We start from the raw sequence: 13,578 nt of genomic DNA, 5'->3' as shown, positions 1-13,578 counted from the left end.
GACATTAAAAATACCAAAACTTGTGTACGACCCTTACTTTAGTACCAAAAGTTTTCGCGAGCTAACTTAAGTGCCAAATCGGAAAAAAAACGATCACTTAAATATCTCTGGCGAAAAATTACACCCAAAATAAATACCCCGCCCACAAGAACGCTAGTCGATCGACGAAAATTCGCGGAAATCCGAGTATCAATAGGCAAGTGAATGGTTTCTAATCTATGCTGTGTAAATCCGTTATTGCTCGGCGTGGCCCCTGCATGTGCATCTTTCGATTTGAACTTGAGTAGGCGCGGCCTTGCATGTGTAACTTTCGGTTTGAATGGTGATTGCATGCGTTATTCGTGAATTCAAGTTGTGAATTAAACTTATTTTGCTGAATCTTGATGGAGATGGATGGTGTATGTGGAGGTTAGCTTCTGGTTTGGGGGTTTCTTGAACAAAAATTCGTGTGGTTCAAGTTCTGGGTTGCTTCTTGAACTTTTGCTTTGATTTCCAGAATCGGTAGTGCTGGACCTTTACCGTTTTCCATTTTTATATAGGATTTTTTGGGTTGAATTTGGGGAAACTTTCTTCATGAAAGTTGTTAAAAACATCTCGTAGTATAACATACTTTAAATTCAGATTTTTCTGAGTTCAAATGGATTGCATGAAGACCCTATTTCTTACGGTGTTAAATCTGTCCAGTACAGTAAAATCAGTGACCTTTATGTCTTCTCGAATTTTTATAAAAATTTCCAGTTCGAAATTAGACATACTTCTATCACAAAAGTTGTTAAAGAAATCCATTTCTACAATTTATAAAAAAAATTTGAAGTGTTTTGAAAAGGTTTGGTTTGCAAAACAAGTATTTCTTGTAGTTCAATCATTCTGTTCCAGCGGGCCAGTTTTGGTCTGCCTTTGAGCTAATAAACAAGAAATTTAAAAAAATATTTAGACTTTGAGTCCATACCTTTATCAAGGTATCTTCTGTGACATATCCAAAATTTAGAATTTTTAGAGTTCATGTACTATTTATTTAAATCAGATTTCAAAAACGGCGCAAAGCTGCCTAGTTTTACCTTTTTGCATTTATTCACTATTTCTTAGGTGAAAACGTTGGAATCTCAATTTGATGTCCTTTGGAGATGTAACGCACACACTCTAAGCTTTCTGGTGAGATGTTTCCTTTGCATTAACAATTGCAAATGACATTTCTAAATTGCTGGATTGTATACGCTGAGACGTGTGGAATTGTAAGCGTGACTATTCCGTCGGTCCCCATGACGACGATGCCTCGGAGTTTGTGGATCCTGATTTCCGGAGGATGGTGGAGTAGCATTTTTGGAGACCAGGCAGTGACTTTGGTGATGGATAGGCGACGTTGTACATATATGCTTACAGGTTGAGAGGATATGACTGACGGAGCTTTTGGTGTAGTCAGGGGCGACATGACCCTTTTTGTTTCCCCAATGTACCCCAACCTATGTTGTCTAAGTACATAAATAAGAAGATAGCCGTGTTTATATTTTTCGCGTGTGTCCCTTTAAATTTTACATGTCTCGAGCTGTTCTTTGATTTTGCATGCTTCCGCATGCATAAAAAGTTAAAGAATGCATTAACAACATTAGAGGTTAGAGGTGACGTACTGGGGGCATCACACGCTTGCCGTCTTTGTCGCTCTCACTCACTCAGGTTCATCCTCTTTAACTGAGTCACTCAATTGGAGGGAAAAATTAGGGCTCTAAGGCGAGAATTAGGGCTCAGCTTCCTTCTCCGAGCTCGGGTTATGGAATCTCGCCTTCTTCTTTGCTTCGTTGAAATGAATTTGAGCTGCTGCTCAAGCTCTCACCCTCCTCTTGTAAATTTGAGCCATTAAATTTAGGGGCGGTGTGGTTTTCGATCGAATGGCCGTTAGGGTTTCAAATTGGAGCTTCTCTGTCAATTTGGTGCGTTTTAGGCAATTTGGTGCGTTTTAGGATTCTTATTTGGGGGAAAGCTAGTAGACGACGTCGTTTAGGGGTTACATGCTGACTGAGCACGTCGGCTAGCCATGTCGGCCTAAGAAATTAATAAAAAATGGCCACATCGAATTTCCGGCGACCAACATCAGAGTAGGCACTTAAAATAATTTTTTTAAAAAGTTAGCACTTAAATGATCGGTGAAAATTTTTTGGCAAAAGTGAGCGTCGGACGCAATTTTTGACACTTTTGGTATCCTTATGCCTTAAAAAAACTATAAGAAAAAAAAAAACTCCTTCCATATGCAGCATTTGATCATGCTCTTGGCTTCATGGCCATCAAACATTATTGGGATTCCTAAAACAACTCAAGTGTTTTATGAAAAAAAAGAGTTCGAATCCTAAACTTATAAAAAAAAATTATTGACTTATTTTCCACGTAATATAGCGTAACACGTTAACAAGTCACGGATCAACTAAACTCGCTAAGCACACTCTTGCTAGCTATTCACCTCTAAATTCCTAGTATAATGTAAGGCGGAATCAAAACTCCATCTCGTTCAAACTCATGCACGTCCATTCCAACACGTTCCTTCGAGCTTTACCTATACAAAGAAAACAACGTTTCTTCAAGATTTGGACGCTGCTGCTCGCGGTGTGTGGGCCTGTAGGTAATAAATAAGGGTGGTCGAGGGTCAAAGTCAAACTAATAGGCAAGTTAAGTACTTGGTCAAAAGTGTGCTTGTTATACAGCTTGCACGATGGGCCCAAGTATATCCATATCTATGTCAGCATATCTTCTTTCCTTTTCCGGTTCAGGAAAAGGGGCCGGTTCGGGTTCAGCAGTTTTGTTTTGGCGCTTCACCGCTTCCCACCGATTACTCTTCCTTTCCACAGCTTAGAGTCAGACAACTTTCGACGCTGTTTCCGGCCGGGTTAATTCCAAAAAAAAGCATCAACTTTAGGTCGAGGGATAATTCTGACCTGAACTTTTTTTTATTCCGTAAAAAAGCACCAACTTTAGGTCGAGGGACAATTTTGGCCCGAACATTTTTTTGTCCCGTAAAAAAGCACCAACTTTAGGTTAAGTGACAATTATGGCCCCAACTTTTTTTTATCTCTTAAAAAAGCACCAACTTTCACTTAAATCCCAAATCTGGTCCCCATTGACTTAGAACCATTGATTATCTAACTTGACTATTCCACCTTAGCAATAAATCCACGTGACTTGCTGATTGGATTTAAAGCAATATTCATTGTCTTATTCTCTGAGCTACAATTTGAAGAATAACGGTGAGACTGTTCGTCTCTTTCACTTCACCGGCAAGTCAAAAATATATCCAGATTGAATCTGTTTGGCCAGACGTAATCTGAAGCTGACCACCGCCTGTCGACAGACGTCATGGACGAGATTCGCCAAGCTCACCACCATAACCTTTTTTTTCAAACAATGGTGACTTCAGACAGAAAGTCAACGGGATGCCAGATTTGGGATTATGGTGAAAGTTGATGATTTTTTATGAGACAAAAAAAAATTGGGGCCAGAATTGTCATTCAACCTAAAGTTGGTGCTTTTTTACGGGACGAAAAAAAGTTCGGGCCAGAATTGTCTCTCGACCTAAAGTTGGTGCTTTTTTATGAGATAAAAAAGTTCGGGCCAGAATTATCCATCGACCTAAACTTGGTGCTTTTTTTTGGAATTAGGCCTTTCCGGGCCACGCCCTGTGTTGATATTTTCTCGTTCATCTGGTCCCTGGACATCCATCCCACGTCGTCCAAACACACGCGCGACGCGGAAGAGATGCCCAGCCCAGGACGATGCGCGATTGTCACAGAGGTCCTGCAAACACCCAGGACTAGTTGGTAGAACAGCCCATGTGGCGTGAGGTAAGAGCATGCAGCTTTGCTTAGGTTAACTTGGTTGTTCATTTGACCAAGTGAACTCCACGATACCCGTTGTTGAACCGATGGATCGGCCCGACCTAATTCCGACCCTTTGTCCCGAGAAATTTGACAGCTTCTGATATTTAATCCGGCTGGATGATAATACATTTTACTTTTCCTTAAAAGAAAAGGTTAGTTTTAGATTGCCCTTTGAAATTGAAAAAGTTTTCTAACTTATCGTTCATGAGCTGGTCTCATTGAATTTTATGAGAATGACATAATTATCCATTGTAGTCTACCGTTATCCATGTCTATGATAGGAGAAAATATTCAGTGGTTAGTAACCACCACCTGACGTGTGTGAGCCTAATCGGCTCACTCAAAGGGTGACACGTGTCCTCTAACATAAATTGACTGAAAAATAAAAACCACAATTTATCAGCTGACTCCTCTCTCTCTCTCTCTCTCTCTCTCTCTCTCTCTCTCTCTCTCTCTCTCTCTCTCTCTCACACGATCACGTCAACGTGCCATGGACGACACCAAATCCCCGATAGTTTCCGACGCGGCGATCAAGCACAAGGTCTACGCTCGCGTCGGCCTCTTGGGGAACTATATCTACTACGGCCGCACCATCTCTCTCAGCCTTTGCAACTTATGGGCCTCCGTCCGATTGCGTCCCTCCGATGAGCTCGTCATCACACCTCACCTTTTCCACGATCTCGTCCACTTTAATTTTCTCAATCATCCGGTAAGGAAAAGATTAAAAATACGCAAATGATGTCCAACAATTTGATTTTGCGTAACTTTGACTTCGTTTTCCAAAAGAAAGATTGTCTTTCCAAATTCTGTATTTCTTGCCCGCGCGCCAAATCTTGGAACATTACTCTTGTCGACTTCTCTCACCCACTTCTGCGTTGACATATTTACTCAAAAAGCAATGCAAGTAATTCTATATAATCGGAAGTGATCATGATGACTATTACTTGACTAACTGTCAATACCGTACTTGTAATTTGCGATTGACCCAATCTGCTAGAGGTTGTCCAGGACATTTCAGAGCATTTGATGTGCAGCATGTAACCCCACGTATGCTGTAAATAGATTCCTAAACCAACAATGTCATGAGAAAACAAGCAAACATAATGACATTATGTGCGTCTCTTGCCATATCCCAAATCGCTTGTACTTTATATATTCTCAATCTAAATATCAAATCAAGGTTCTCTTTCAATGACAGAAGACCTTTTCCTTTCCTCGACCGAAATGATAAAACTTGCACGTTCTTACCGTCCATCATGATCGTAACCTAGCATGAACGGACAAAAAGAAAACGATTGAAGTGAGAGAGTCGAAAGTCAAAATTAACACCGAATATTAGAGAATTGTTGGAAATATGGTTTGATATCATCGAAGATATGAATCGATTCTAATTGAGATACCGATTCTGATTCTGAACTAATTGATACAGTCAATCCGTGATTGATGTGTACAAGATAGGAAAATATGATCTTGAATTTTTTTTTGCTATTTTTCACCTTGCTCTCTAGCATTATAAATAGAGCATTGTACATGTTCACAAAATAGAGCAATACAATTTACAATTCCTCCAATATCCTTTCAATTCCTTTCAAGAATCATGAATTCAACGTAAGGATAGATTAGTACTTGTGCTACCGATCCACGTTGGGTTGACATGATCATATGATGAAAAGAATTAAAAAAATTTCACGTCATTGTCTTTAGATTATGAAAAAAAAAAAAAACAAAAGAATAGGTGCTGATATTGAGCTGAACGTCAACGCATGGCAAAATGGGATTCGCAGTGTTTTGAGTTGAGACGTGACGGGCGGTGGGGTTCCCGTGTCCCAAAATGGCTCTCACTTCAAAGTTGTGTTTAGCGCGTGGGCCCATTGATAAGATTTACTACTCTAACTCTGACTATTGCCAATGATCCGCATATTAAAACAAATAAGAATAACTCCACAGGCAATTCTTCTATAGAACGGAAAAAGAGTGTATAGTTCGCTTTTTAGAATAATTAGTATACCAAAATCGGATCAGACCATAATGCACGCTACATGTGGCTTTGAAGCAATTATTAGTGAGACCACTTTCCACATTGGCGGGACTTTGTGGGAGTGTCATAGATTCTCTGCTTGGAGCCACATTACAGTTGAGTGGATTTTGTACGGTTCGGAATAAGGTCTGTATAGTAAAGTGCTTGCGTCATCCACATGTTAAACCCTTACATGCACTACAATGTTCAAAATTACAAGACGTTTCACGTGGTCTAACTGAAATTTTTGTGATTCGGAAATGTTTCTGCAGGTTGTTGGTAAACCGGGGCCGACAGTCGAGGATTTCAGGACTCAGCATTTTGGACAACAATGCTGTGAACCTTGTTTCGATATTGATGACCACTATGCTGACCTCCATGGCCCGCGTGTACATCTTCTGAAGTCGTCTGTTCTAACTGAATAATTCTAGATAGATCGCAGAGTTGATTCTCGCAGGACCCTAACTGAATAACTCCTGCGAGATTGCAAAGTTCTTGCAGGGCCCTATGCAATCACATAATTGTTCCTTTTGTAACCTGTGAACCGGGCAAACCTAATAATCCGTGTGAAGGTTCTCGAGTTGGCTACGAATTGAAGAAATATTGAAGACAATTGTTTATCATCTTACTTTAGAGCAAACAGCTACTTTCAGCAGGGAAAAATTCTGATTTTCTGGTTCTTGTTTTCGGGTAGAAATAGGAAAGGAAGCACATGTAGCATGAAGTTTATTTTCGTTGCTTCGAATATTTTCTACTCATTTAGTTTCTTGACATAACTCGAGTCACAAAGTACAAGCATTTCGCAGTCAGAAGCGCCCTCGTGGCCAAGAATTCGTATGCCTGAAATGGCATTCGCTCAGATCAGATTAAGAGAATCTATTAACCCAGAATTGCTATGGAACACACCTAAAGCCTAATGAGTTATCAGATTGGCGAAGCTCGTCCTCACGGTTCATACCTCGTGGTAAGGGTTAGCCCCTCATTCTTCTTCTGATGATGATGATGCCAAAAGATGTGCTCTAATGCAAGTCTCGTTTGCTTCTGAATTGTTGCCCAGACCGCCATCTATTTTGTTCAGTAAAACTGGGGAAAAGTGCCAAAAAAGTCTTAAATCTTTTGCATTAGTGCCAATTTAGTCCTAAATCTTTTTTTTTGTGCCAATTCAGTCCTAAACCTTTTGCATTGGTGTCAATTTAGTCCTAAACCTTTTTTTGGTGCCAATTAAGTCCTAAACCTTTTGTTTTTATGCCAATTTAGTCCTTCCGGTCAATTTTAACCGGAATTTGCCTACGTGGACGCATGCCGGCCGACGGCCGATCACCGGCGCCGACGTGACGCCGACGTGGACAACTTTAATAATATTTTAATATTTTTTTGAATTTTTATTTTTTTTCCTTTTTTTTTCTTTTTTTTCCACTTTTTTTTTTGGTTCCCCCCCTCCTTCCTCTGGCCGGTCGCTGGGCGAGGCTCGCCCTCGCCGCGGCCTCCGGCGAGGGCTCGTGCCTCGCCTTGGTCGGGCGAGGTGCGACCTCTCCACCCAGCGACCTCGCCAGATCCGGCGAGGTTGGGCCTCGACCGACCATGGCGAGGCTCGCCTTCGCCGCGGCCTCCGGCGAGGGCTCGAGCCTCGCCTTGGTCGGGCAAGGCTCGACCTCGCCAGATCCGGCGAGGTCAGGCCTCGCCCAACCATGGCGAGGGCGAGCCTCGCCGGATCTGGCGAGGTCGGGCCTCGCCCGACCATGGCGAGGGTCGCCCTAGCCGCGGCCTCCGGCGAGGGCTCGAGCCTCGCCATGGTCGGGCGAGGCCCGACCTCGCCGGCCAGAGGAAGGAGGGGGGGACCCAAAAAAAATGGAAAAAAAAAAGAAAAAAAAGGAAAAAAATAAAAATTCAAAAATTTATTAAAATATTATTAAAGTTGTCCACGTCGGCACCGGTGACCGGCCGGTAGGCATCCACATCGGCAAATTCCGGTCAAAATTAACCGGAAGGACTAAATTGGCACAAAAATAAAAGGTTTAGGACTGAATTGGCACCAATTTAAAATGTTTAGGACTTAATTGGCACCAAAAAAAGGTTTAAAACTAAATTGGCACCAATGCAAAAAGTTTAGGACTGAATTAGTACTAAAAAAAGGTTTAGGACTAAATTGACATTAATACAAAAGGTTTAGGACTTTTTTTGCACTTTTTCCGTAAAACTGAGTTTTAGACTATCAATCTCTTCTCAAGAAACAATAGCTCTAAATGGGTATTACGCAATAGCTTGATGAGGTCTTGCAAGCCTAGGACTTCTTCAGGTATATTAGAAGATATACATGAACCGAGACCTCCTATTATTTCAAAGTGGATACACTGAAGAAGCCAGATCTACAGAACATCATGAGAAACTGAGGGAGTGATATCCATGAAATTCATGCGTGTTGTTTATTTTAGGGGCAGCAACAACAGAGCATCTCCAAGCAGTACTCGCAAGTCTCGAAGCAGCAGAAGCAGCAACACAGCGCGAACAGGCTGCACTTTCCAAGACCATTGCCATAAAAGGAAAGAAAAACGTCAATACACATGAAGCGATGACAAAGGATATGATGATGATGATGACGACCACAATACACAGGTTTTCGTGAAAATATGTCAAACATATGTGGTCTTAGATCATATGTGATTGATCACTGCTAGACATGATTAGCAAAACGCCAAAACTTAGACCATTATTAGTGCATAAAAGGACGAAAGCGAGAGAGCCACCGATGAACGATTGCGAGTGATGACCACAAGAAAAAGAAGAAGAAGAGGAAGAAGAGACCAACCAGGCATAGAGACAGCCTCTTTCTTCATGGCGCCGACGGACGTGATCGAAGTGCGACACTTGCTGATAGCCCGGCGGAGCAAACATCTCTCCCTCTCCCCCCCTCCCTCCCCCTTCTGTGATCAGAGCTTGGAGTACAGCAAGAGAGAGCAGAAGATGATGAAGGTGAGTTGAAGAAGGGAATGAAGAAGGCTGAATGATGCCATTGAGGAAAGAAAATGAAAAACTAATACGCCATGAGAGACACAGAAGGAAGCTTGGTGGCAGCTTCCTATTTCGCTCGTTGCTCTTATCCTCCTCTTTCATATCTTTGGAGGCTCTCGACTTAACTGTTCAGTCACTTGTATCAATCGATTTGATCTATCTATCACATCAAACTCGCTCGGTCATTTCATCTCTAACCGTAGAAATAGCGACTTAATGATACCGTTAACATTATCTTTAAAATTTCGCGTGATTGACCGCTCCAAATTGTGATCGATAATACTTGTTTAGAAAGTGGGTAATGGTGATATTTCCATATTTTCGATGGATTTCATATGTTTTTTTCCACTCTAGATTTTAGTACATTCATTAGATTAGGTCTTATTCAAAAATCAGTAACACTCTCATTAGGAAGATCATTAAGTGGGATGAATTTGATTATTCATTAACAACCCCAATAGGACATTGGTAACATCATTTCCATTGTATCCATGATGGAAAATCATCAATCACTTTGGCCAAAGGCAAGGACCAATTTGCTTATATATTGCTAAATAAACTTAAGAAATGCCCATCTATGACAATTTTACCATCTAAACATTTATGAATAGGTCTGCCCAACGATGTCAAATGTATCAATCAACCTTTACAATTGAAATTAAGTTGAAGTCATGTTCGAAATTAAGGGTGTGTTTATTTTACATAAAATAAATGATCTGGAAAATATTTTCTTAAAAATAATCGTTTTTATCACTTCAAATAATTAGTCAATGAAAAATGTTTTCATTACTAACAACAATTTATGTCTAAATATTTTCATAGACGATGAAAAAAAATTTCATCAATTCATTTTTGTAAGCGATAACCAACTACCGTTTTCAGGAAAATATTTGATAAAATTAATTATTTTCTGCGAAACAAACGGAGACTAAGAGATAGTCGCTCGAATCTTGTCTATTTAAGAGAGCTTGGGCTCCGTTTTGCACTTTCGGCTTATGATCCTTTGACCCATTTACTACGAGGTTTATGGTTTATCATCAAAAAAGTCGGAACTCATCGACATTGTCACTCAAATCGACCCCCGCATATAATATCTCAAAAAGCTTTTAGGTGCTCCGAGACAAGAATAATTACCCAAAATAAATATTATGATTTTAAAAAATATCTACTTTTTCTCGAAAAGTTACGCGAGAATCAATGACTATACTCTAAACAGATTTATGTTTCTGTCGGTGTCATGCACATTTGCTAATATCTGGTCCACACAAAGGGTCATCCACAAGAAAATCTTGGACTTTTCTGCTGGGTGAGTGGATTAATCTGAGCCCTTTTTTTTACTTTAATGTCGGAGACACATTATGTTAATTAATTAAGCGTGGGATGCATATGATTAAGGAAGGGACAACGCCATGCATCCTTGTCACTATGAGATGTGACTTAAGGCATGACGCGACTGTCACCGAGTCTTTTCATGTGACCACGTTTGGGTCCCTCAAATTTTTTCTTTCCGACCTTAATATCATCAAATGAAATTTATAAAAACAAAATGTGCCAATGAGATGAACCATTAATACCATAAACATCAAGTGTTACTTTCAAATTGCCCGATCAAAAGGTAACACAAGAACAAGATTGATATGATGTCATGGTCGTCCAAATCACGAGAAGAACAATTCTGCACCTTTTTATGGAATTTAATACCATTCAAGCCGTTAATGCAACCCAATAAACAGGCCGGCTATTGAAATCTAACCGGCATGGCTATGCTCCTGATCATAAATCGAATTATGACACATGTCAAACTGGGAACCAATTGAGCTATCGCGCTGAGTGGTAAATAATACAGGAGATATAAAATGGGGCATGATCCATCTTCATTTTGTTCTTTTTGGGCAGCATCGTGCATGAAGATTGCTTGTGCATGAGAAGGGAAGTTTGACAATTACTAGCTTTGATGGGTTATGTCGGCACCAATCATAAGTCTTTCTTGATGCACCTACACAAGGACAAAAGCACTATCTGCCGTTCATCAAAGGTCACGCATTGATTAGGTAGAAGAATCTCATTCCCTATTTTTTTAGCCCAGACCAGACCAAAGAGAATTTTAGCATCACAACCACCCCAGAATGGACAGGGCAACTGAAGAAAGAAACAGACCAAAAAAACAAAAAAAAAAAACTGAAGAAAGAACAAAAAATTGAAGCATAAGGTCAAACTCAAATTGACAGATAGTTTCAAAACTTCAGAAGACTTGCATGTCTAACAGAACTCACATATATAGAAACGGTGCTTCCTGAGCCTGAAGAGAGGCAAAGTAACCTCTTTTGCTCATTTCTGTTAACCAAACTACTCGATGAGATGGGCATAACAAAGAGGTGAGAACATGCCTTTGCAAGATCCAAAGTGCAGCTTTCAAAGAACATAACAATGGGAAATGTAGCCAGACAAGACAAGCTCTACTATACATTGTCGAATTCCCATGTCAAACAGCGAAAATGTGCCTACCAGACAGCCGAAAAAGAAGATGGCGTGATGTCAATGTTCTTAGCAGGCACATCCGATACAACTTCCAAAGAATAAAAGCAAACATCCTGAGCCTAAGATACTGATACGAGAGGAACCATGGCTATGGACGATTTCAAGGGAAAGAGCTTCCCCTTCCCACCAATCCCGCACACAAAAACCCCCATGCGGAAGTAAAAACTGCTCACTTTTTAGGTCTACATTCATCTCAGAGATCAAACTCCACTAAAAAACTTAAACTTGTCCTAACAAATGTACAGACATGACTCAATCTAGTCAGATTGCCGTTATTAGTTTTCCTTACTGAGTATACCCTCAGCAGGTGACGGAGCATGTGGCAGGTTCGACTGAAATGAAGATATTATTGAATACAGGTTGGACAGCGGTGGTGTTTTCCAAACGTTCCAATGTCGCTCTTCGCTTCTCGGCTGCAACATTCGACATTAAGTTGTCTTCTTCCAGCTTGCGCTGGCAGGCGGACACGAGTTCTTCGTCCATTTCTGTTAAAATCTTTTTTAGATTTCTGGTGAATTTGAGCACAGCTTGGTTCCAATGGTTCTGTATGTTCTGCTCAAGAGATGAGAACACGAGGGGCAGAATCACCTGCCTGTTTTGAGTGACCAGATGAAGGACGTGCTCATTGTTCCATAGCAAATGGGCACGTTCTGCTACCTGCAGTAATTGAGAAATAAGTGAGGTTCTACCATCAGGTCCAAATTTCAGTAACTTTTAAACAGAAGTCAAAATGCTCTTCTTCTTTCTAACGTTCAGTAAATAAGTAAGATTAATTAAGCATAGTACACAGCAATACATCAATCTCTATATATAAGCAAGTTGATGAAAATTTACCTGGTAATGTGAGCTATTGAGACAGCATCCAATGCGCCGAAAGAGTGGGACCATGATCTTTTGGAATTCAACCAAACTAGTCATCTCTAAAACCTCTTCCAGCTCACTCAAGAGCATCAGCTCCTTCTGGCTGTTCGTCAGGGGCCAATATTTCAATAGGCACTTGATCACTTCACTGGCCAATTTCGGATCTTTTTCCACAAACTGAATAACACAGTATGTTAGCTGTTGATGATACACACCCACTGACTTTGGTTTATCATTGTTGAAAATATGTCTTGAATTTGAGCCCGAAGCGAAAATTTAAATATTTCGAATTGATAATTTGCGGACAGCCGAAATCTAGCAAAAGGAAATACTGGAAATTTGCTTTCCTAATATGCAAGAGTTGGCAGCAAACAAAAGAAAAGGAAAATAGAAAGAATATTCTGTTCTTTCCTAATTCTAGTCGGAGTCACACTCTGCCATAGACGAAATAGGAAAGTCCAAACTTGGACTTGTTGACCGAATCGTGGAATATCTTCTCCACATTGAGTAGGCCACTGTGTGTTCCTTTGCTTCGAAATATATATTGCAAGGAACGTCGTGGCAGATGCAATCTTGAAGCGCCCTAATGCGAGTGCTTGGTGTGCCGTGCAAGTGAACAAGAAGCACTGTTATTGTGCACAAAGAAGGAAGCGCTGCGTTTGTGAGTGCTTGGCAGTGGGTATTTCCGTGGATTCTTGTTTGTGAATTACATCCAAGAAGAATTAGTGTTCAAGCGTAAATCTTGTGATAAGATTTGTGTATAATTCTTTTGCGAGATTGAGAGATTATTTCGTGAGGAATTGTGAGGCTAAACACTGCGTGAGCTATTGTATGTAATTGGGCTTGGGAAAGTATTAGAGTGTTTGAGTTACTCGAGTGTGGTTATAATATCCATTATATCGTTTGATCCATAGTGGAATTCCATGCTGCTCTCCCCATGGACGTAGGTCACTATGATCGAATCATGTAAATCTGGTGTCCGATTTATTTTATTATTCTGTCAAATTTATTGCTCTGATACCATTTTGTTGGAAATGCGCAGCAGAAGCCCGATACCTTTACTTGGAGAGATCGCCGAGAGGGAGATCAAGTCCGAGCTCGTCAACATATCCACTTGGACCCACTTTCACTCAAAAACCTAAGCCAATGAGTTATGGGCCAACTATGATATATTAATTGCTTAACACCACATCAATTATCCGATGTGGAACTTCTCTAACACAACTCATACGTGTATCTCAACAATCTCTCCCTCACGTGTGAGTTCAGTGTTAGGCTTGCTCTCCCTTAATT

At 40.6% G+C, this 13,578-nt stretch overlaps 1 protein-coding gene and 2 long non-coding RNA genes across 3 annotated transcripts; 1 reads left to right on the top strand and 2 right to left on the bottom strand.

The window, feature by feature from the left end:
• Positions 1–5,884: 5,884 nt before the first annotated feature.
• On the top strand, positions 5,885–8,658 carry LOC130134923 (uncharacterized). Its single transcript, XR_008814450.1, has 3 exons — positions 5,885–6,024; positions 6,150–6,847; positions 8,174–8,658. It is a non-coding gene; the product is annotated as an uncharacterized LOC130134923 (long non-coding RNA).
• LOC115674713 (uncharacterized) lies at positions 8,151–9,053 on the bottom strand. Its single transcript, XR_004004962.2, has 2 exons — positions 8,684–9,053; positions 8,151–8,387 (listed from the first exon to the last, which is right to left on the bottom strand). It is a non-coding gene; the product is annotated as an uncharacterized LOC115674713 (long non-coding RNA).
• A 2,221-nt stretch (positions 9,054–11,274) lies between these two features.
• Positions 11,275–12,509, bottom strand: LOC115674712 (serine/threonine protein phosphatase 2A 57 kDa regulatory subunit B' kappa isoform-like). The gene is made up of 2 exons (XM_030597198.2): positions 12,259–12,509; positions 11,275–12,081 (listed from the first exon to the last, which is right to left on the bottom strand). The coding sequence occupies exons 1-2, from the start codon at positions 12,373–12,375 to the stop codon at positions 11,725–11,727; spliced, it is 474 nt and encodes a 157-aa protein (XP_030453058.1). The 5' UTR covers positions 12,376–12,509; the 3' UTR covers positions 11,275–11,724.
• Between the last annotated feature and the right edge of the window lie 1,069 nt (positions 12,510–13,578).

Source organism: Syzygium oleosum, unplaced genomic scaffold, assembly GCF_021117445.2.
Source record: "Syzygium oleosum isolate NSW1041296 unplaced genomic scaffold, Sole_v2.1 Sole_v2.25, whole genome shotgun sequence".
Taxonomy (NCBI): Eukaryota; Viridiplantae; Streptophyta; class Magnoliopsida; order Myrtales; family Myrtaceae; genus Syzygium; species Syzygium oleosum.
This window is presented reverse-complemented; position numbering and strand designations above follow the sequence as displayed.

What these genes read in the sequence shown, in the direction of transcription:
- LOC115674712 (XM_030597198.2), bottom strand. Translation starts at nt 12,375, where the DNA reads ATGCTCTTGAGTGAGCTGGAAGAGGTTTTAGAGATGACTAGTTTGGTT. An exon ending in TCAATAGCTCACATTACCAG is followed by an intron (nt 12,082 to 12,258) that starts GTAAATTTTCAT and finishes CAATTACTGCAG; the next exon opens with GTAGCAGAACGTGCCCATTT.